The 24005-nt window shown below is 47.7% G+C and overlaps 1 protein-coding gene across 1 annotated transcript; it reads left to right on the top strand.

Annotated features, from left to right (window-relative positions):
- The first annotated feature begins 1515 nt into the window (after positions 1-1515).
- LOC121133329 (trem-like transcript 4 protein) lies at positions 1516-12008 on the top strand. Its single transcript, XM_040729559.1, has 6 exons — positions 1516-1875; positions 2123-2443; positions 4502-4571; positions 6346-6470; positions 9616-9674; positions 10760-12008. The coding sequence occupies exons 1-6, from the start codon at positions 1818-1820 to the stop codon at positions 10982-10984; spliced, it is 858 nt and encodes a 285-aa protein (XP_040585493.1). The 5' UTR covers positions 1516-1817; the 3' UTR covers positions 10985-12008.
- Positions 12009-24005: the final 11997 nt, after the last annotated feature.

Raw genomic sequence — 24005 nt, 5'->3', positions numbered from 1 at the left:
TCTAAGTGTGACCACTGTCCCTCTCCTGGACAGGAGGATGGAGAAGGCTGTGGCTCCTGCGTACCAGCTCCTATGGCAAAGCCATGTGCATGTCGATTCATGAGTGCAACAGTGTCGAGAGAGGCAGCAGGGAAAGGAAGTCAGACAGCTCCTGCCTCGGTTTGATAGCTACTGAGGGAAGCAAAGGCATCGTGTGTAGTTCACGCACATGACCCTCACTCAGGGTCAGGACGTGCTGGAGTTCTTCGGGGAGCAGAGCTTGGAGATCCTGGGAGCTCAGGACGCTTGATGAGGCTTCCTGGAGGAGTTTGCTATACGAAGCCAGTGCCGGGCCTGGAGGCAGGAGATGGGTGATGCCTGCAGGAGGCCCTGGGGATGTGGGTGCAGAGACAGCACAGGCGGATGCACCTTGGAACCTGGGGAGGGCTGCCCCAGAAGGAGCTATATGGACTGCAGAGGCCAGGGGCAAGTCATGGAGGACTTCAGTGAAAGAGAGTGCAAGAGTGATTTCCCACTCGTGTGATCAGGCCGGGGTTTCTGTAAGCAAGCAATGCATGAGAGCTGTTCACTGTAATGCCTACCCCCTTGGGAACTGAGGGGTTGTAGATACCCCTCTCCTCACCTCCCGAGGCCTGCATGGCTTCTGAGGCTCTTTTCTCAAAACTCCAGGACAGTCTCTTCCTCCTTCACCTTCTCACCTTTCTGCTGCGCCTCCTGTGCAGCCTGTATCCGAGAATGTGGCGAGGATTGATGACACAGAGACCAGTCGGTTGCGTTAAGAAAACTTTATGCTCCCCAGATCGGCTTAGGAGAACTTCCCAAGAAAAACGCTTCCCTTCAGAAAAAGCTTCTGCCATCCATACACTCACAAATCTCCAACAGAGCTCTCACACACCTCTCCTTCCTTCTGGCTATAACCGTTTTATTTGTTTACTTTGGATTTTTCACATTTGAAGTCAGGGACCATTTTGGGAGTTGGTTTTCTCCATCCACCGTGTGGGTCATGGAGCTCAAACCCAGGTCATCAGTCCTGGTGGCAAGTGTCCTTCCCTGCTGAGTCAGCTTCTGTCCTGAGACAGCTAATTCTGGCGTGTGTTTGATGAGTACAGCCTTTCAAATGATGCTCAGCAGTGAGTGTGACATGTTGGGGAGCTGGGCATGTGGGGTAACACGGGGTCTGGGGCTGCCCCTTCTCTTCCCTCCTCCTGAGCTCTCATCCTTCATACCCAGATTTGTGGTCTCCCACTCCTCAGGATGAATGTCCATCCCCTTCTCCTCACCCCCTCTAGTCCACAAGGAACGTTCTGGTTCCCAGGTGGGCTACTCAGCAAGGTTCTGACCCCTGTGGACAAGGTGGCCTTAGAGTTCTAGCCAGGTCTCCAGAGGGCCTCTGGCTCTGTCCCCTCCCCTCAGGGAGCCAGACTTGCATGGAGAACAGAAACTTGAGGCTAAAGAGGAAGTGGGGGCTTTCAGGTGGTGCTGAGGAGAAATGAGCACACTCTTACTTCACCATGGTTTCCTCCTGGGATTTCTCAGCTTTCCTCACGCTGGTCTTATGAGGCAGGGGACTACAGCATCTCCGTGAGCCTTTCTCTAGTTTCGTTCAGGAGCCTAGACACAAAGCCTGTGGCTGGAGATCCACAGGGCCACGCAGGCCTTGCTCCGTCTCCCTCTTGTCCACGGAGGCCTCTGCTCCCCCAGAAGGTCACCCCCACTGGCTGTGGTTGCTGCCTGGATCCTGCCCTGCCCTGGTCTCCTCTCCTCAGAGCATCCCTACCTCTTTCCCTGCTCCTCATCCCAGCTCAAGAAGAGGACCCATGGCCTGGGAGGCCACACACCTGCTATCCCCCATCCTGCTGGTGCTCCTGGCCTCAGGTGAGGACAGGGGACAAGGGTAGAGGGAAGGAACCAAGGAGAAGATAGGGAAGGTTTGGAGGTGTGCACAAATGATGCTCTGTGCTCGGGAGGGCAGAGCACATGGAGTGTTGTGGCCAGCGGCTGGCTCTAAGCCACATCCAGAGCACAGACAGAAAGAGGGTCGCTCCCTGAGAAGGGCACCCATCTGCTAGCCCTGCCGTGGAGGCTGGGGGCTCTCTGACCTGGAGGGTTTGTCTGTTCTCAGACTCCTGGACCCAGGTTCTTCAAACAGTGGAGGAGGACCAGACCATTTTTGTGAAATGCAAGTATGATTCCAACCAACGCTTAAAGGAGAAGATCTGGTGTCAGAGAACATCAGAAAAAACTTGTAACATCTTAGTGTCGAGTCTAGGCAGAGCTGCTCAGCAACCACGATACTCCATCCGGGACCATCCTGAGTCTAATTTCTTCACTGTCACCCTGACTGCACTGAGGATGAGAGACTCGGGTCTCTATCACTGTGGGATCCCTGAAAACCACAGAAAGATCACTGTTCTCCAAAGCTTCCATCTGGTGGTGTCAAAAGGTGAGCATCCCCCCTTTCTATGTGGCTCTCAGCCTTCCCAAGTCACAGGCTCCAGAGTTGGAGAGGACTCTAGGAACTGCTTCCTGTAGTAGCTGGAAGCTGGAGCACAGGGCAGAAAGCCCCCCCCCTACTCTGCCAAGGCCGCCCGATGATTCAGGACAGAGCCAACCCTATATCCTGGGCTTGCTGGTCTCTGGGCTGTTCTTACCAGTTACTCTTAACTCTGCTGCTGCTTCTGCTGCTGCTGACAGAAATCTGATTATTGAAGGTCCTGATTGCTCCCCCAGCTGCCACAGGCATCCATTCCTGAACATCCTTTGCCTGTAATCCCATCAGGAACCTTCTCTCCAGGGGTAATGGGCTCCATCACATGAGAGAGACCTCAGACCAAATAGAGTGGCCACTGAGAGAGGTGACTGAGATGGGACAGCCAGAAAGAGGCTCCCGGGGGGACTTAGTGGGGATGTTGGGAGATGTGGGCCCTTGTTCCGGATCTGCTCTTGAAGACTGAGAAGCCCTGAGCCCTGGGAAGGCGGCCCAGAGGCTGCTGCTGCTGACTTGGTCTTCCATGTCTCTCATGCTGAAGCCTGCGATGGTGGAAGTTTTTCTGAGTTAGTCTGTCACGTTCATATGCTCACAGATTAACTGCTCCCCCCAGTACTTCTGCAGAGCACAGCCGGCCCTTGGGTTCAATGGGTGCCTGGAGTTATTTTCAGGAAAGCTTTGGCCCAGTCACACTCCACGCAGGGGAGGCATTAAGTGCGGCCTTTATGTGTTAAAATACGGGGGAGAGGACTCAGCCAGTAAAATGATTGCCCTGTGTGATGGCTTTAGTTGTCAATGTGGCAGAGCCTAGAATCACCATGGAGACAAGCCTCTGGCCACACCTGTAAGGGAGAATCTTAGCTCGAGGTGGGAAGGCCATTCTAAAGGTGGGCGGCACCATTCCCTAGCTCGGGGTCCTGCACTCAGTATAAAAGGGAGAGTGGCCTGAGCACATGCCTTGCCCCCCACTCCCTGGCTGGTTCCGGTTTCTGTTGCGCTGACTTCCTTGCTACGATGAGCAATACTCTGAACTGTGTGCCACAACAGACTCTCTCTCCCATAAGCTGCTTTTGACACAGTTTTATAAATCACAAATATGGAAAACTTTCCTGAGACAGTGTGCGAGCTCCATTTGCAAACGCACATTAAAGAAAAGGCTGGGCATAGAGGCACACGCTTGCAATCCCAGCACTGGGGAGTGGGGACAGGAGTGACAAGGTCCGGGTCAGTGAGAAACCCAGTCTCAAAAATTACATAAAATGAATTACATCTGAGTAGAGATATCTAAAATTGACTTTTAGCCTCACATGCACACACACATGCACACATGCACACATACACATACATACACACATGTACACGCACACATGCATACATACACATGCACACACATGCACACATACATATACACACATACATATGCACACACATGCATATATGAACATGTACACATACACATGCACATATACACATGCACACACACATGAACATGTACACATACACACATATACCCATGCACATGTGTACCTGCATACACACAAACATGCATATACATTTTAAAAAGAACACTGCAAGCTTGACAGATTGCTCAGGCTTGATTAGAGTGCCTGCTGCTCTTAACAGAGGACCTGAGTTCGGATCCCAGCCCCCTCTTCAGGTGGCTCACAACAGCCTGACTCGAGCTCCAGAGGATCTGACACCACTGGTCTCCACGGGCACTGCACTCGCACGCACAGACACATAATGAAAACTAATAAAAATTTAAAAGGAAAGAACACAGGAAGCAGGGGAGGCCCCGGAACATGTGAGGCTTCATTTATGTCACGTGCACTGTGGCTTTTCTCAGGACTTGAGCCCAACCCCATTCACAGCCGGGCGTCGCCTTTCTGTGCAGGGCAGCATCCTCTCTTGCTGGCTCCAGGGCCATGTGTGGGTTCCTCCTCTTCCAGGGCTGGAGACTGGGGTGCTGGGGGCATGAAAAGACAGATGCTGTGCTCATTAGGTCTCTTACAGCTGCAGCCCCACGCACAACTCCCTGGATGACAACAGCCCTGGCCTCTGCTGTCAGCCCTGTCGTTGACAGGTACGGTGTGTTTTCTCCCGCTCTCCTGACTATAGCTTCTGATAGACTCACAGCTTTCACAGGATGGATAGAGTCAGATGATCACTCTGATCATTTTATATAGGCCTCAGCTTTCCCTTCTGCAAAATGAGATCACAGTAATGTTCCCATATTTGTCTATTACCTATCATCTATCTATCCTTCTATCTCTTATTTATCATCTATTTATATCCATATATCAATCATCCATCTATATATCATCTATATTCCTATCTAACTGTCTATCCATCATCTATCAATCTATCATTTGCCTATCATCAATTTTCTATCATCTATGTATCTATATCTATGTATGTATTGTATCCATCATCTATCATCTGTATCTATCAATGTGTCTATCATACATATATATACATATATATATCATCTGCCTACCTAGCTATCTATCTATTATCTATCATCTATCTATCTATTATCTATCTATCTATTATCTATCATCTATCTATTATCTATCATCTATCTATTATCTATCATCTATCTATTATCTATCATCTATCTATCTATTATCTATCTATCTATCTTGTATGGTGAAGACCAAACCTGAGACCTCACATTTTCTATGACTGTGTTGTACTCTTGGTCTTAGACCTTCTAATTTGAGATTGTGGTTTCATTTAATAACTTAAGCTGATCTTTAATTTACTCTGTTACACAAGGTAACCTTGAGCTTTTTTCCCTCCTGCCTCACCCTCCTGAGTGATGGGCCTGTGCCACCAACTCAGGCTCTTGATACTTGCCGCTGGCTAAATCTTTGTTACAGGAGGCTGATCTGTGCCTTTTAAGATTTTTAACAGTGCCCTTGGCCATGCAATGGCCAGTAGCACAAAAGTCTTTCTGAACACACACGTGGCCACTAAAAACATCACCAGACACCCTTGAAGGGTGTGGCTGTCCTCCATTCAGTGCCTCCATCTGCTGGAGTGCAGTGAGGATGGACTGGAGTGCAGTGAGGATGAGGATGGACTGGAGTGCAGTGAGGATGAGGATGCACTGGAGTGCAGTGAGGATGAGGATGGACTGGAGTGCAGTGAGGATGAGGATGCACTGGAGTGCAGTGAGGATGAGGATGGACTGGAGTGCAGTGAGGATGAGGATGCACTGGAGTGCAGTGAGGATGAGGATGGACTGGAGTGCAGTGAGGATGAGGATGGACTGGAGTGCAGTGAGGATGAGGATGGACTGGAGTGCAGTGAGGATGAGGATGGACTGGAGTGCAGTGAGGATGAGGATGGACTGGAGTGCAGTGAGTATGAAGATGCACTGGAGTGCAATGAGGATGAGGATGCACTGGAGTGCAGTGAGGATGAGGATGGACTGGAGTGCAGTGAGGATGAGGATGCACTGGAGTGCAGTGAGGATGAGGATGCACTGGAGTGCAGTAAGGATGAGGTTGGGCTGTTGTAAGGGGCTGTGTTGAGTCTGGAGGAAGGCAAGGCCTGCAGGTCCTGATCATGGTCTGCAATCTCTCCGTGTCTGCGAGGTGCTTCCAGGGCAGGAAACAGAAAGGGAAAAGGGACAATGGCTTGTGACATTACCAGCATTATCCTATTATGGAGACTGCAGGACCTACAAGGCAGGTCTGTCCACTGCATATTGAAGTTGCCCCCGCCCAGCTGAGCAGGGGACCCCAGCGGAGGTGGACCTGTGGGAATTGCAGGACTGGGGAGGGAAGGTTTTCTGGCAGGCAGTGTTCTGGGCTCTGGCTCTCCTCACTCTGAGAATCTTTGTTCTAAAGTCCTCCAGATGACTGGATGTGGAAGGTCACCGTTGCTGGTGTGGCAGTGGCTATCCTGCTGCTTCTCGGACTTGTCGTCCTTGTGGTCCTGTACCTCAGGAATGCACGAGGAAAAGCTCAAAAAGGTGAGTCCATGATGTTTGCTTTCCTGCCAAGGAAACTGACCTGAAATGTGTCCAAGCGGCTCCCTTCTCCTTCACGAGGAGGCAGGCCTGGTGACCCAATGTGAGGTGGGGGCAGGGGACCAGTGCCACTCAGGTGGGCTTACCTACAGGCACCCCAGCTCACACCACCAACTTGATAGGATTTGGGATCATGTGGTTTTTTCATCTTCATTTTCTTCTTATTTTATTTCATGTGCATGGATGCTTTGCTGGCACGTATTTCTAGGCACATGCGTGTGTGGTGCCCATCAGATCTCCTGGAACTAGAATCACAGAGTTGTCACCCACCACGTGGGTGCTGGGGATGGAACCCGGGTAATCTTGAATAAGAGCCAGTGCTCTTAACTACTGAACCATGACTCCAGTCCCTACTCTTTTCAACACTATAATTAGGGGCTGGTGAGGTCTATATAAAGAACTTTCTGGTTAATGATGTTGAAGCACACATTGCTGTCATTTTTAAATTTTGTTTTTCTCAGTATGAGGAAGTGCAGAGATGTATATGGGTCAAAAAATACAAAGTATCAACTATGTAGAATGAACCAGTCAAAGGATTTAATGTACAACATGAAGACTATGGGTAAGCATAGGACATCATAGCCTATGTTTTCTCTGAGTGAGTAGCTTGTACCTGCTCCTGCCACAGGAGGGATATAAGTGTGTTTTAACTGTCAACTTCACGCATCTAGAATTAGCTGGCAAGAGAATCTTAACCAAGAATTCGCTATAGCAGGTTAGTCTGAGAGCATGTACACAGAAGGAGGGGTTATCACACTGTTGGTCGATGTGGTAAACCTAGCCCACATTGTCAGACCCATTCCCTCGTCAGGGGGTTGTGACTAGCGTAGGAGCAAAAATTCAGCTGAGAGTGAGCAGTACCTGTTATTTTCTTTGCTTTTGTGGGTGTGGTAGTCTAGGTGCTTGAGTTCTTGCCTCAACTTCCTGAACTGATGGACTGTAACTTGTAATTGTTAGGACATGACCCCTCCCTCTCCTGTGTAACACATGACCCCTCCCTCCCCTCCTGTGTTACACATGACCCCCCCTCCTGTGTTACACATGACCCCTCCCCTCCTGTGTTACACATGACCCCTCCCCTCCTCTCCTGTGTTTCACATGGCCCCTCCCCTCCCTCTCCTGTGTTACACATGACCCCTCCCCTCCCTCTCCTGTGTTACACATGACCCCTCCCCTCCCTCTCCTGTGTTACACATGACCCCTCCCCTCCTGTGTTACACATGACCCCTCCTCTCCTGTGTTACACATGACCCCTCCCTCTACTGTGTCAGGGTTTTGTCACAACAACAGGAATAAAATCAGACCAATTAGTAATTATGAGAGGTCAGATGGATTTATTGTTCTACATTATTGTTTTAGTATATAAATTCAACATCATATAATATGTAATGTATTATATATCCATATATATATATATATACATTTTAAAGTATACACGATAATTTTTCCCCTTTGTGGTACTCAGGACAGTACTGAGGCCCTGGGCATGTTAAACACAGCTCTACACTGAGCTACGCCCTTAGCCCTGCAGTAAGAACTGAGGCCCTGGGCATGTTAAACACAGCTCTACACTGAGCTATGCCCTTAGCCCCACAGTAAGAACTGAGGGTACAGCTCGGTGAGCTACGCCCTTAGCCCTGCAGTAAGAACTGAGGCCCTGGGCATGTTAAACACAGCTCTACACTGAGCTATGCCCTTAGCCCCACAGTAAGAACTGAGGGTACAGCTCGGTTGGTAAAGCACATGCTATGTAAACATGAGGCCCTGAAGCTGACATCCAACACCTGTACAGAAACCGGAGCACCCACTTGTAATAATTCCAGCGTTGGAGAGGTGGAGACAGGCTCGCCAGCTTCACCCAAGGTCCCAGCGAGAGAACAATGTGGGCAGTTCCTGAGGAGCAACACTCAAAATTTTCCTCTGGCTTCTATACATGTACGCGCGCGCGCGCGCGCACGCGCACATACACACACACACACACACACACACACACACACACGAGTCCATGAATGTGCACCCCCACACACTTACAACCTCACACACACACACACACACACACGAGTCCATGAATGTGCACCCCCCACACACTTACAACCTCACACACACACACACACACACCAAAGCAAATGTGGTACAAAGAGAAAATTTGTTTTCCTTTACGTTTTTTTTTTTTTTTTAAGGTTTCTCTGTGCAGAACTCACTGTGTAGACCAGGCTGGCCTCGAATTCAGAGATCCGCCCACCTCTGCTTCCTGAGTGCTGAGATTAAAGGTGTGTGCCACCAACACACAGCTTCCTTCAGGCTCTTAAAGGACATTTTAATCCTTCAGTCTTGAGTTTTTGCACTAATCCCATATGAACTCTGTAACCTTCAAGTGACTTCTGTGTCCTTTCCTGCTTTGTTTTGTCCTCGGTGCCCTCCAGATATTTCTGGGGACAGCAAGGTGAAAATGTGTGGGTCAGTGAGCTCCTGGAGCTTGTGAATATCAATCTTCAGAGCTCTAAAATGTCCTTAGGGAAGAGAGAATTTCAAAATTCTATATGCTTATTTTCCAAGTGCTATGCAATCAGTTTAGTGTGTTGCTGTGACATTTTTAGAAAACAACACAGGGACAGTAAAATGCCCAGACTCTGCACATGTGGTCTCACTGAGCTTTCATTTAGGAGTATGTATGTGTGAGTGTGCACGCAGGGGTGAGTGTGGGAGGGTGTGTTTGTAGGAAATTCGTCATACTGGGGGCTTTTCACGCAAGAAACCAGGAAGCCAACCTCTTACTACACACAAACCCACCAGTGGACAGACTGCACTTAAACCTGATGTTTCCGTATGCAATTTACAGTGGCTGACCTGAAGCTGACCATGACATTGACTGGGTTTTTGCAGAGCGGACATAGGCAGCACAGTCATCGGGCTTCCTAGAACCCTGGGACACCACTCAGTGCTGAGGGCTTGGAAGCTCCACAGACAGTATCCGTCCTTTGGCTAAGCCCTGGCCTCTCCTCCATCAGGGTCTCAGCCTGGTTGGGCCCTGGGAAGTGACTGGGGAATACATGGGAAGTCCCCCACTACCTTTCTGGTTTCTTCACAGTTGAGAACAAATGTCACCACATCTATGAAGACTTTCCAGGTCAGAAGGAGGAAACCACTGTAAGTAGGAACGACTCTCCTCTGGGACCTAGGGAAGCCTAGCTTTCCAGTGTACGTGCGTCCTTGTGAAACATGCTTTCCTGTGTGTGTGCGTCCTTGTGAAACATGCTTTCCTGTGTGTGTCCTTGTGAACTTTGGTCTGCATTCAGTTTCTGTTTAGTCTAAGTAGTGGCACACACTACTAGGTGGCTTGGGTAGCTGTGTGTCACCAGCAGCCCGAGACTTGCGGTACGAAAGATGCACAGAATTAGAAGGCTCCAAAGCCACCTAACTGGTCCCTCTGTATAATGCTAGAATCGATTCCGTGAACAAGCCCCTTCTAACTCAAGCCTATTCCAGCTTGGAGGTGCATAGGATTCACCTGGAGAACTTGTTTCTTGAAGTTTCTTGAAGGGTATGGTGGTGTAGGATGGTAATCCCAGCATTTATGAGACTGAAAATTAGGATGGTCTCCAATTTCAAGCCAGCCTGGGCAACATAACGAGACCCAGTCTCAGAAACACCAGGACTGGGGGCTGTAACTCAGTGGTCGTCTTTGCTGCACATATGCAAGACTCTGTGCTCCATCCCTAATGTTGAAAATATGCAAATTAGTGCCTCTTGGTCCCTGCCCCCAGGGTCTTTGCTTTCATGGATTTGGAGTGTAGCTTGTTTCCAGTTTGGAAAGGAGCCTAGGGAGACCAGGCCTTCTCAGCTCAGTGGAGGGAAAGGCCACCTTCCCAGCCACCCCTTCCCAGAGGCTCTGCAGGCCAACTGTCACATCCCATTTCTTTGTAAAGAAAGGTTCATTTATTCTTATGTTTGTGAGTGTTTTGCCTAAATGTATGTGCACCGTGTGTATGCAGTGCTTGAGGTGGTTAGAAAAGGGAATCAGATCCCCTGGGAGACAGTTGTGAGCTGCCGTGTCGGCGCTGGGAACTGAACCCAGGTCCTCTGGAAAAGCAGCCGGTGCTCTCAACCACTGAGCCACCTCTCCGGCCTGTGTTCTGCATCTTAAACTCCAACCCTGTTCCTCTGCCCTGTCCGGGTCACTGGTCACCCCAGCTGCTATTCTTTCAATACTCACCTGATTCTTTGATTCTCAGGACTTCAATCAGCAGATCCTCCCCAGCGAGGACACGGAGAGCATCTGCTATGCTTCCCTCATCCACCTCAACCACGTGAGCCCTCAGGACTCCATCTCTAGCAACACCCAGCACTACCTGAAGCCGTCGCCTGACCCCCTTCTGTCTGTGGAATATGCTAGCATCTCTAGAAGTGGACTCCAGTCTTCCAAGGCCACTGCCTTGGAGGTGGAGCCTGGGAACTGAGGGCTGAGGTTATGTCCCAGCAGAGGGGCAACGTCCTGCAGCACAGATGGTTCAGACCATTGGGGCCACACTTTCCTCAAGGAAGATGACCCAGAGTACAATGGAGAGGGCCTGCAGACCCCTGGCCTCTCCCCTCTGGAGGCCTAGGACCCCTGCCCCTAGGACAGTCTGCATGGATAGAGACCTCGGCCAGTGTCTCTCAGTGACGCTAGCCTCCCTTCCTTTGGTGACCGCCACTTCCTCCCTCAGTGGCTCTTGAAATCCAGGCAGATTGTGTAAGTTCCCCCAGGAACTCTAAGTCAGCTGGGGGGTTCTGGCCAACCCCCAGCTCCTCCCCACACCAGCCTGGCTCCTGTTTCTAAAATCATCCTGCTCCGGGAACTCTGGCGACCTTGCCGGGAAGAATTCTAAGATGTGGGCAGCGCCCATCCCTGGCCTGTCTTCTGAGGCATTTCCAACCACAGCAGAACCAGGGAGCTTTCTTACCAGACCAGCCACATGTCTCTGTCAGAGCATATCCGGGTCCTCTGCCGGGACCTCCGTTCTCTCTGCTGACTGTGTCTAACTGCACCATCTATGCCACATCCACCTTCCAGGATCCTGGCACTGATGATGCCGTCTGTCCTCAGCTCAAGGCTCCAGGCAGACAGACTGCTCACCCGTGTGAGGCAGGCACTCAGACCGAGGGAGGCAGGGCCCAGGCAGGAAGGAGTGGGACACTGTGAGGGTGGCCCTGCTCCTGGGGACCCTGCCTCACCCTGCCTGCTCACATCCTCCTCCTGCAACACAGATCTGGCTGGGAAAGGCTGGGTGATTACTACCCCTCACGGGAGTCCAACTGAGTCTTTGCTAACAGCACCTGACCTGTGGTCCCTCATGACAAGATGGATGCAGCTTACTCTGCTGAGAGGTTCGAGGTGACAATTCCTAATTTGCCAGTGGCTCCAGAGAGGACACCTTGAGTTCCTCCTTCCCGCTCTACACCTGTTACCACTGAAGGCCTGGGGGCCATTCCAGAGCTGTGTCCTTGGGATGGCAGACTCACATCTTGCCTCAGGCAGAAAGCTAGCACCCTGTGCCAAGGGCGTTTGAGGAGAGAAGCGGGTTTCAGTTTCATTTCCCCTTATAAATGAGTGAAGGGTTAGCTGGGCTCACAGTCCAGGCCACATTCCACACAGGCGGGGGAAGTTCTGGCAGCAGGAGCAGGAGGCGCTCTCTCTGTTGCAGCTAACAGTCAAGGAGCAGGCCGCAGTAATTGGTGCTCAGCCTGATTCCTCCTCTTCATTTATTTATTCTTTGACTTTTATTTCTCCCCCTCCCTTGTGTATGCATGTATGTGTGTGTGCATGTGTGCATGTGTGCGTGCGTGCGTGCATGCGTGTGTGTGTGTGTGTGTGCACGTGCACATACAGGTGCCACATGCATACGGGTGTCAGATCCCCTGAATCTGGAGTTATAGGCAGCTGTGAGCCCCACCTTACCTCTGTGCCCCCTACCTGGGTGGTGGAAACTGAGCTTGATTCCTCTGGGAAAGCAAGAGGCACCCTTAACCTCTAAAGCACTCTGAGTCACAGTAGACTCCTCTCCTTCAGTTTTTTTTTTTTTTTTTTTTTTTGGTTTTTCGAGACAGGGTTTCCCTGTGGCTTTGGAGACTGTCCTGGAACTCGCTCGGTAGACCAGGCTGGTCTCGAACTCACAGTGATCTGCCTGCCTCTGCCTCCCGAGTGCTGGGATTAAAGGCGTGTGCCCCCAACGCCCAGCTCTCCTTCAGTTTTTTAAGTCGTGTTTTGCAATGTTCAGACGTTTATACCGCTTTCTACATTTTTTTGCGGTCAGGGAATGGTTTGCCTGCTTTCGGGGTGGGTCTCCCCACTTCCACCAGCCTCCAGATACTCCCCCCAGGCCTGGCGGAGGCTCTTCTCCTGGGTGATACCATCTCAGAGCAGAGCTGCTTCTTGATCTTTTGAGCCCCCAGGAGGCTTTCCGCCCATCCACAGGCCTTCAGGAGCCGTCCCTGAGGGGCTGCCTTCCCTTCCTCTTGCTTGGAAAGCCACAGGTGAAGACTGCATCTTCAACCTCTCCCTTTACTCCCCAGGGTTGTTTAAAGTCACCTCCGGGGAGACACTTTGTTTTGTCACAGCAATGACAACAAAAACTCCAGAGGTTGGGCATGTGGTGCACACCTTCAATCCCAGCACTCAGAGGTGAAGAAGGTGGATCTCTGTGAGTTCAAGACCAGCCTGGCTAACAACCCCGTCAGCCAGGGTTACATAGCCAGACCTTGTCTCAGAACAACAGCAATAACAAAAACATAGCTAAAGACGGATTTGGGGAACAGGCTATGGCGAGAAAGGGCGGCCTTACCCTGCCAGAAGCCGAGACTCACCACAAAGCTGTTAGTGTTTAGCGATGTATTTGGAATGGGAAACCGGCTGAGGCAAATGAGCTGAGAAGAAACAGATGCGGCTCTTGGGGAGGCGTGGGAGGCATGGGGTGTGACAAGCAAACACTCCCAGTCAAGGCTACGCTGACACATCTGTCGTCTACCCATATGGGGGGTTAAAATTAGATTCCTACCTTATGTCTTGCAAAAAAATACATTCCAGATGGAGCAGAAGCCAAATGTGAAGAGCTGAGCAACGGCGCCTCTGGACAGAAGCTGTAAGCATTTACACAAGCCAGGCAGAGTGGCGCACGCCTTTAATCCCAGCACTCAGAAGGCAGAAGCAGGCGGATCTCTGTGAGTTCGAGGCCAGCCTGGTCTACATAGAGCTCTGGGACAGCCAGGGCTACATCGAGAGAATCTCTGTCAAAACAAAATAGTAGAAGGGTTTGTATGGATTCAGGGTGGAAGAAGATTTCTTACAAGTCATCAAAGGCACAAACCATCAGTCGTATGTTTGGCTTTATCAACACTAAATCCTTTGGCACCAAAGGAGATTCCATTAACACAGCTGCGGTATGAGCTGTAGACAAAGCAGGATCCACAGCGCACATAGCTGGGGAGACATCACTAGCCCAAATCAAAGGACATGGCTTTCAAACTCATAAGAAGGAGGGCGAGACGACTTAGTGGGGAAGCCTGGCCACCTGAGTTTAGTCCGGAGCCTAAGCAAAATGAAAGACCCCGAATTTATAGAAATAAAATATAAGCTTAAACAGGGAGGGCACCCCACTAGAGAACTTGGGAAGTGAACAAAGGACCCCATCCTAGGAACTGGCCATACCACAGAATGGAATGTATGGTTTAGCAACCTTAATTGCAGAAGGGCTGTAAACCCACAAAAGGCCAATTCCAGGCTACCGACAACCTGTGAAGAACTGACCAGGGCGTCAGAGATGGGCAAACAAGATTTGTGGGAACCACCATTTACTTAGGGAGAGATGATTAACTCATACCAAGGTTTGAGGAATTTACAACATGTATGTCAGGAAGACATCTACTTCCCCTGGTCAGTAGTCACGTACCCCCCCCCCCCGTCACAAGATAGGGACCCCTCCCAAAGGCTTGTGGTTTTTGTCTTTAAAAGCTGATTGTAACTGAACCTCGGGGCCAATCGGTCTAAAAGCTAACCGAGAGACCCATCTGCAGATGCCTAATTAAAGCCTCTTGCATGTTGCATCAATTGGCGTGTGGACTCTTGATTCTTGGGGTGACGAACCCAGCTTGGGGACCCCTCCTCAATTCGGGGTACCCCAACAAAAACAAGGATGGATGGAGTGGACTGACTTGACAAAGCAGTCCTCCCACCTACCGCATGTGCCTTGGCTGTCCAGCCCGCAGCCTCCTCCGTGATAACCTGGGGCCAGGCGAGATGCTTCAGTAGGTAAGGCGCCTGCTGCTGAGCCTGAAAACCCGAGTCTGATCCCAAGGACTCACCTAGGGAAGGAGAAGCCAACTCCCACAGGCCTTCCTCTGACCTCAACGTGTGTGCTGTGGCAGCCACATGTGTGTCCCTCCTCATAGCAAAATAAAGTATTTCTTTTCATCGAAAAAGGGACAGATCATTTCAGCTGCAATGGAGGGAAGAGTAACCCTGCAAAGCGGGTATAAGGGAGCATTTGAGGAACACCATACAGTTAATTGCCAGCAACAGTAATCACAAAAGCACGCATCTCAGCCAGAAACATTGGTGCCCACCAGGCTGCCAGAGTCTTCTGATGTAGGGCTGGGATGTGGCCCCATGGCAGGACACTTGTCTGCTATGTTAAAGGTCCTGGATTCAGTCCTCAGGACCATGGTATATATTTACATACACATGATACATATTCACACACGCTTGTTATATATTTACACACATGATGTATATTCACACACATGTTATATATTTATATGCACATGTATATTTACACACATGATGTTTATTCACACACATGTTAAATATTTATACACATGATGTATATTCACACACGTTATATATTTACACATGTTATATGCACATGATATATTTACACACATGTTAAATATTTATATGCGCAGTTGTATATTCGCACACACATGTTATATACTTACACACATGTTATATATTTACACACATGTCGTATACACATGATATATTTACACACATTGCACACATGTTAAATATTTACATGCACGCGTTGTATATTTACACACACGATATATATTTACATATGTTACCTATTTACACATACATGATATATGTTTACCAGGTCCATGGAGATGTACATAAATAATGCACACTTTCTCTCTGTCCTCTCCCTTCCGCACCTCTGCCCTGCCTGCTTCCCATTCTGTTTCCTTCCTTGCTTTCCCCTTCTCTCTTCTCTCCTCCCTTCCTCTCTCCCCATCTCTGTTCCCTGTGGCTCTGGGGATCCAACCCAGTGTCTCACACCTGCTAGTCAGGAGCTCAGTCACTAAGCTATGTCCTGAGTCCTGACTTTACAGTTTTGAATTCTGAAGAGTCCTAATGATCATTATTAAGAATATATATAGTTTCCTCAAATGGTCTTTTTTCATGCAAATCACTTTGAGTCCGCGTGGATATCAGGTTTCTGGTACGTCAATATTTATACAACAGAGAAAACATTTAAACAAGGACATTGAATACAGAAAGATAAAACTCCTCAAACATAGCATCACATATAAAGGGAAGAAAGGTCAGTGTAAACTTCCGCCTTATACCGCATGAGAGAGAAGATGGATTCGGCCATCTTTCTTCTCCTTCATACTCTTCATTTTTAAATATGGGGTTTTACAAAGCCGAGGCTTGGGTAAGCTGCGTATTCTCTGCAGGTTTCTCTATGCGTAATTAAGACACTCTGGTGGGCCAGCCCGGCTCCATTTAAGATCAAAGCCCTTTTGCTACAAGGTCAAAATGAATTTACTCCTGTTTTCTGTAAAACTTGAGTTTAACCAGGTCTTGCCCTATTTTCTGGGATTTGACACATTCCACACCCTATATCATGTACCCATAGCCTGGTGATACGATACTCTGCCTAACAACTTTAAACCTGAGTTTACCCAGGTCTTGCCCTGCTTTCTGGGATCTGGCATCCCACACCCTGTGTCCTGTACCCTATGGCCTGGTGATACGATACTCTGCCTAACAACTTTAAATGTTCAGCCGCGTTCCTACACAACCATGTGCCTACTTTGCTTGCCCTTGGTCCACACTAGGTGCTAGCTAGGATGACTTGCTCCAAGGAACGCCGCAGCAGGCAGGCTGGCACTGGGCTGTGGGGGAGCACTCAAGGGCACAGAAAAAACCCTGAGACCCAAGGTTCCTTCCCCCTGGTCACTGAATACAATGTAGCAGGGATTCAGATGTCTTTAGATACGGGTAATACTGATATATGTTTTATGCTGTCCTGCTTTATTGAAAGGCTGGCTCTGGAGTTGGTCATGGCTCCCCCTTCTCTAGGCCAAATGATGCTTAATTAATTAAAAGTTTCCTGTTTGTCCTATGACAGTTGAGCCACCTCATTTTATGATGGAAAAAAAGAGAGCAAAACAGCCAAAATAAATAAGGACTTTTTCTAAAATATAAGATTTGCAAAACTATTATGTGAACTTTCTGTACCTCAATATTTGTAAAATTATCGGGTATGGTTAAAGATTTATAATCTACAACAAAAGGTTACTTAAAACTTGTAACAAAAGGTTAACTTGGAACTTGTAACAAAAAGAGTTGAGAATTAAAAATCTATATGTGGGCAATTTTAATTTACTATAACATACTGTATATATGACTTAGATTTAACTCTTATTTGGAAAAAAATGGGAAACAACACTAAAAGACTATAATGAATTCATAAATAAAACTATTAATGCTTTTTATTCCTCAGTCAAGGTAGCAAAAAATGAGATCTTGTTTTCTCTGGTCAATAACTATTTGCTCTTTAAAAGAGACTAAATAACAGATTTTCTGGAAGTCAACTTTATCCCAAATGTCACATATTAAACCAAAATGTTTATCCCTAAATGTCCCCAAATTCATTGAGTCTGCATTTATCAAACCAGAGATGTTGTCATTTGATATATGCAAAATCCTTCTAATAATTATGACTATTCTTGTTTATACCTTAGAGGACTAAGCCAAAATAAAAACAAAAAACAACAACAAAACACCACTAAAGAGTCAAGACAAAAATGCAAAAATGCTGCTAAAAGCAAACAAAATAGGAGAGGAGAGAAAAAGAAACTGTCTCATGGGGAAAACCATCAGCCAGGCCTCCTCCTGGCTTAGGGTTGCTGGTCTCTCTGGCCAGATTTTGATGTCAACCTGACAGTTACTCACAGGGACAGCATCCCTACTTGGGTCTTCTGATTAAAATACAGCTTAGAAGGAGCAGCTGAGGCCTAATGTCCTGAGATGGGATCTGGCCATGGTTTTGAACAGATGAAGATTCCTCCAGGTAAAGGATAAAAAGACTGAAGAGTTGGGGCCATAACTATAAGCGCAAGAACTTAAGTCACTTTCTTTCTGGTGAAGCACATAGACGCAGCTGAAGTCTGTCACTGTGTCTAGCGAGTGTCTCCCTCCGCCCCGAGGGTTACTTCCTCTTTGCTATTTTTACACACACATAAAAAAGAGGACTTTTGCTGCCAGACATTGCCAGAATGTTACAGGAAATGATTTCTAGGTAGCCATGTGATTTTCTTCACCTGAAGAGACAATGGAAATCTTAAAAGGCCCTCTTAGAAGCAGGCTCCTGAAGAGAGGCTAGGGAGAAATGGTTAAAAGGGGCTCCAAAGCAAAGCCGCAGGGAGACATGGGTAAAGGACAAAAACAGAAGAGGCTGCCAGGGAGATTTAAAATGTTGGTCACAGGGAATAGTAGAGCAAGGATGGCATCTTAAATCTGTCTGGCCCTGAAACACAGACATTGTTTTAATTGATAGGAAGGCCATTATACTTCCTGCTATAGTTTATCCTTCTCAGGTCTCCGATGGTGCTGACTGAAGTTTTACCAGCTTAACAACAGCTGCCTGGTTGATGCATTTCATATAGAACAAGCAGGCCTTGCTTTCTAGAGCTATGAGGTCTCTCACAGGCAGGTTTGTGGGTTTCAGATGTAACTTTTTTACTATTCCTTTACTTAAAGGGACTTGCTTTGCAAACGACTGCTCTCAGAAATCAACCGCCTATATCTCCTGGCAAATGATTGGATAAAAAAGGTTTTAAACTTATGTAAGTTCAGAGGGTCTAAGAAAATATTCTAAGTAATATGAGGATATAAAAACAAATAGATTATAAAGACCTAAAAATGAGCTAAGATATATAAATACAAGTTAATCTATACTATGACTGTTTTAAGATGTCAAAAGTCCGGTTTTAGCATTGATCTGGAATTCAGATAAGCTGGAAGAGCACTGACTACTACTATCAGTCACAAGCTCAAGATTTTAAATTTCCTGTAGTTGTCTTCGAATATAGACTTGAAGTTATATCTCATCGTGCTAGAAACATCTCTGTCCAATCTACATCCAGCCCACTAGATAGAAAAAAATGTTTGTGCTTTTTAAGCCAAAGGCAAAGCTTTTGCTGTGATTCAAAAGTGTGAGTCTACTCCATCTGTTTCACAGACACCTGTTACCTGCTTTTTCTACAGTGTGGATTTCAGTACTGTTGGGGACCAGGTCACTGAATCTATTTCTTGTCTCAAGGCACATCCCAAAACTCAGGCTCCTTCCCACAGATGGCCTGGCACCATAGAGGTAACTTAACAATACTTTGTTAACACCTGTACTCCCTGGTGAGATCTCCTGCTCTCTTGCCTAGCAAAGGCTTCCTGCTCCTAACAGGCCCCTGCCTCACTTCTCAGCATCTCTGGTCTAACAACTTCCACCCCATGGCCAATGCCACATTCCCCTATTTAAGCCTGCACAGAACTTTCATTAAATGGCAGCTTGATCAGAAGGTCTGTCTTGCTGTCATCTCTCTCTTGTCTCATTCATTCCAGTTCCCATGGGCTCGAACCTGTTGTGCCCTGCTGGCCGGCCGGGCACAGTACTGATTACAAACAATGGTAACGCTAATGCAGCTGAAACCTTCATCCTTTTGTTAAACTTAAATACTCACATAAATTTCAAAGAGTTGAAACTTAAATCTGCCTGTCACAGGGAAATGGACCTTAGATAAACACTCCTGTCACATCAGGAGCTTGCCTGCCTACTATCTATGCCTGAAGGGAAATCTCCAAAGGAAAGATTTTCCTCTAAGTTCCTTTGCTTTAATCTCTGCCTCTAATCTATATCTGGCTCTGCAGATGTCCACTCAACTGACCCGCGCCATGCAGAAAGCAGCTGTGAACTACAAAGCGTTCCAAAGGTGATATACACCATGCGCCCCAGGCAGCCCCACAGAACTGGAAAGCCCTGGACTTGCTGAAAGCTGATGTGGGCCAGTCCAGCCAGTGCGACTGCTCCGTCTCTTCAGCTGGGTCCAATAGCCAGAGTCTTCTGATGAATGCCCATTGCTCTAATCCTGTCCTGGCCTTGGCTAATATTCCAGCTTTCCTGGGACCTGATAACAAAGCCCAGATTTCAACAGGGAGTAGTTAAGAGAATACATCAACTCTTATTCTCAACAAAGGCTAGAATATTAGATCCAAAGGAAACTCCCTGGCAAGAGACAAAATATGTGGTGTGTGTGTGTGTGTGTGTGTGTGTGTGTACACGCACAGGCACGCATGTGTGCATATCCTGTTGCCATATGAGGAAAGGTACCTGTTAAAACCAAATAGACTAAGAACTACCAACAGGTAGATTCATTAGCTAAAACAGTTCTGCAGTATGATAAGGCACTAGACCTGTTCTATGCAGAACAAAAAGAACAGCTTTTTAAAAGAATCTATTCTTTCTATGGCAACCAATCAGATATATTAGAGAGACTCTAGCCACGATACAAATTTTGTCTCTTGACAAATAGAAAACGCTAAGATGCTAGCCCTCCGCGGGCATTATTAGTCCATACAACACATGTAAATGACTTGAAAGGGACACATACGACAAGGAGGGGATGATGAAACAGTCTGACTCCATTTTGAATGAAAAGTCATCTTGGTACCAGATCAAAATAAGTTTGTTCCTGTTTTCTGTAAAAATTGGATTTGACCAGGCCTTGACCCATATTCTGGAATTTGACGTGCTCTACACCCTTCACTGTGACCTCCACCCTGATGTTTTGCAAAGTAATTTTTTTGTTATTTTTTGACTATATAAGCCTCACTTTTTCCTATGTTCCATGCTATGTACTCAAACCCCACTTTAGGGAGATATCCCTGTCTGACAGAAAACAAAGCTGGCTCTGTTTGACCAAATAATTTGGGTGATGGTCTTCACTCTTGCTCAGCCCTGGGAGTTGTGCTTGGCTAGGGATTGATTCTGCCACCCACACAGCTGGAGGACAGAGGTAAAGCCACGGGGACAACAGGGGCTTGGGGAATCATGAAGCAGGAGGTCCAAGAGGTAGAAGGGGAGTGACAACAGTTCCTTTGGGATGCGGATGCTGATGGGGAGGACTTGAGACCACACCACAGTACTGTTCTAGTTAGCGTTCGATTGCTGTGACAGAAACATCATGACCAAGAGCAACTTGGGGAAGAGAGAATTATTTGGATTACATTTTCCCCATTGCAATCCATTCTTGAGGATGTCAGAGAAGTAGCTCAAGGCAAAAACCCGGAGGCAGGAACTGAAGCAGAGGCCATGGAGGAGTGCTGCTTACTGGCTTGCTCCCATGGATTGATTTCACATGTGCCCTAGGAGACCTCCTACCGGGGGTGGTACCACCCTCAGTGAGCTGTGCCCTCCCACGCTGATCACCAGTCAAGAAAATGCCCCCCACAGAATTGCCTACAGGCCGGTCGTACAGAGATATCGTCCCAATTAAGCTGCCTAAGTTGTCCCTAGTTTGTGTCAAGCTGACAAAAATAACTAACCAACACAGGTATGTAGCCTCTGATGAGGAGAAGTCTGGTGGCCAGTCTGGGGAGGAAGCAGTCTGAGGGAGCTGGGGATGAGTAGAACTCCAAAGAATGTGAGGTTGGCTTGGTGACCACAGGCAAGTTCTGAACCTTTTGTTGAGTTAATGAAAGAGAATTCAAAGAAGGCAGAAGCTGTCATGGACAGAGGAGATGCGGCAGTGTGCCACGGATGAGCTAGCTGTGGTAACCGTGACACAAGTTCGCGCCTCACTCCAGCCACAGTGTCAGTTAATGAGGAGGCTCTGTTTTAGTTGTGAAGAGACGCCATGGCCACGGCAGCTCTTCTAAGGAAAACATTTAATTGAGGTGGCTCAGTCCATTATCATCATGACCAGGAGCATGAGAACGTGCAGGCAGACATGATGCTGGAGAAATAGCTGAGATTCCTTCATCTTGCAGACAACAGGAAGTCAACTGACACACTGGGTGTATCCTGAGCATGGAAAACCTCAAAGCCCACCCTCAAAATGATACACTTCTTCCAATAAGGCCACACCCACTCCAACAAAGCCACATCTCCTAATAGTGTCAATGAGATTATAGGGGCCAATTACATTCAGACTTCCACAGACTGTGCTTCTCACAGCCATTCAGGCACCCAAGTCCCTTCCTACAAGTGTGTCTGTCATCTTCAGAACCTCAGAGCCTCACAGGGGCAGCAAATGAGAAGAGAGAGGAACATGAGGGATTGCACTCGAAGTGCTACGGGCCAGGCCTGGAGCAGGCAGACCTCATTTCTTGCAGAGCACAGTGTGTTGTCAGTTCTGGCTGCCCAGGAATTTAGAAGATGTGGGCGAGCTGCTTTCTTAGGAGGAAACTGAACAGATCTATCGTTTCTTTCAAGAGTTGTTTTTAAAACAGTAGCTCTTCAGGAGGACTTCTCGGGGTCCAGACAGTCAGTGTGTCTTCTTTCCTGGTGGCCCTACACGTTTTGGGACAAGGTCTTACACACAATGCTACACAACACCCGTGCTTAATCAGTGCCGCTGCTTTAAGCGGTAGAATTCAGGACCATGTTTTGCTTTTTAGAGTGATTTTCAAAGTGTATTTTTATACAGTTGTTAAGTATGATCTTTATATTAAAATATGTAACATGTTATATGTATATAGATATATAAACATATCTATGTCTATATCTGTCTATTCCTTCTTAAAACTGTGGTCCACATAAGCATGGCCGGTGGCCTGGATCACTACCTGTGATTGCAGATCTGATACTCTAGTTCCTCAGACGTATTTACCAAGCTGAGTGTGGCAGCAGCGGGCGAAGGGATCTCTGTGAGTTTTAAGACAGCCTGAACTATGTCTTCAGCAAATACAAAACAAAACCAAGGAGAAGTGTTTACTATAACTACTGATAACACCCATATGTGTCTGTTGACTATTTCCTAAGTGCTGTTATAATTTGAGTTATAATTTCCTCAACGAGTCTTTAAATTTTAGTTTTTTTTTTTTTTTTTAGTTGCTGTTTTAAAATCTCCCTTAAAAGTCTTCTAGTCTCAGTTTTCAGCATCCAATTTAAGGGTGATTTCTGCTTGCTACTTGAATTCGTAATCAAATGATAATTTCAGGGTGAATGGACCAAAAGCTTCAAAAATAGCTTTAGAAGGGTTTGGGGGTTAGACGGCCTTGGCTCAGGCAATATCTCTTGCTGCTGTGAGGGTTGTGACCCAGCACAGACTGGACATCGTAGGGATTCAGCGCCACCGTGCGGGCAGTTCACTGGGTCTGGCAGTGGCAGGGCGTCATGGGGAAAGGGCGCCACCGTGCGGTGGTCCACTGGTGAGAACTGGCCCTCGGAGAAATCAACCATTCACTGATAATCTGAAGACATTGTTCCTCCACTAGGAATAATAGGCCTTTAGGCGGCAGAGCTCTGTGGAAGAGCATCCGCACCTTCCCGGTTCGCCACCTTCCCGGTACGCCACCTCCAGGCACCTCCACACGTCCAGCAGTTGGGAATCTCTCTCTAAACCCTGTCTCTTCACAAAGGCTTCATCATCACCACGATCAATGACATCACTGGCCGTGGGGACTACTAGATCTTCAGCCCCTGTCCCGATCCTGGAACTTGGAAGTAGAGCTGAAAATACCTCTTAGCCCCTGGCTGGTTCCCTTAGCAACCAGTTCCCATCTTGATGCTACCTCAGAGCCAGACAAGAGGCTTAGGAAGTTTAAGAGTTCTTGTCAGCTGTTCCCCATTCAAATACTACAAATATTGTAGGAGATCAGAGGCAGTAATCCAGAGTGAAAATCCCAAATGATGACCAAAGTACTTTCCTGGGAACCCCCTTCCAAAGGGATATTAGGGATTCTGACTCGGGAACCTGATATAGAGATAAATATACATTTTATTATATCATAGTGTCACAAAAGCTCCTCATAAGAAAGACAGAGACAGACATGTGCACGCACACACAGAAAGAGACAGACACAGAGAGAGAGGGGGGAGGGAAAGAGAGAGGGGGGAGGGAAAGAGAGAGACTATACAGGGACACGAATGAGGAAAGGAAGGAAAAAGAAATAGGAAAGAGGAGGCAGGCAGACGACGGGCAAGGAAACACATGAACTTG

The sequence above is a fragment of the Mesocricetus auratus genome, unplaced genomic scaffold, assembly GCF_017639785.1.
Source record: "Mesocricetus auratus isolate SY011 unplaced genomic scaffold, BCM_Maur_2.0 Super-Scaffold_100021, whole genome shotgun sequence".
NCBI lineage: Eukaryota > Metazoa > Chordata > Mammalia > Rodentia > Cricetidae > Mesocricetus > Mesocricetus auratus.
Note: the sequence above shows the minus strand (reverse complement) of the source record. Positions and strands in the feature narration are given on the sequence as shown.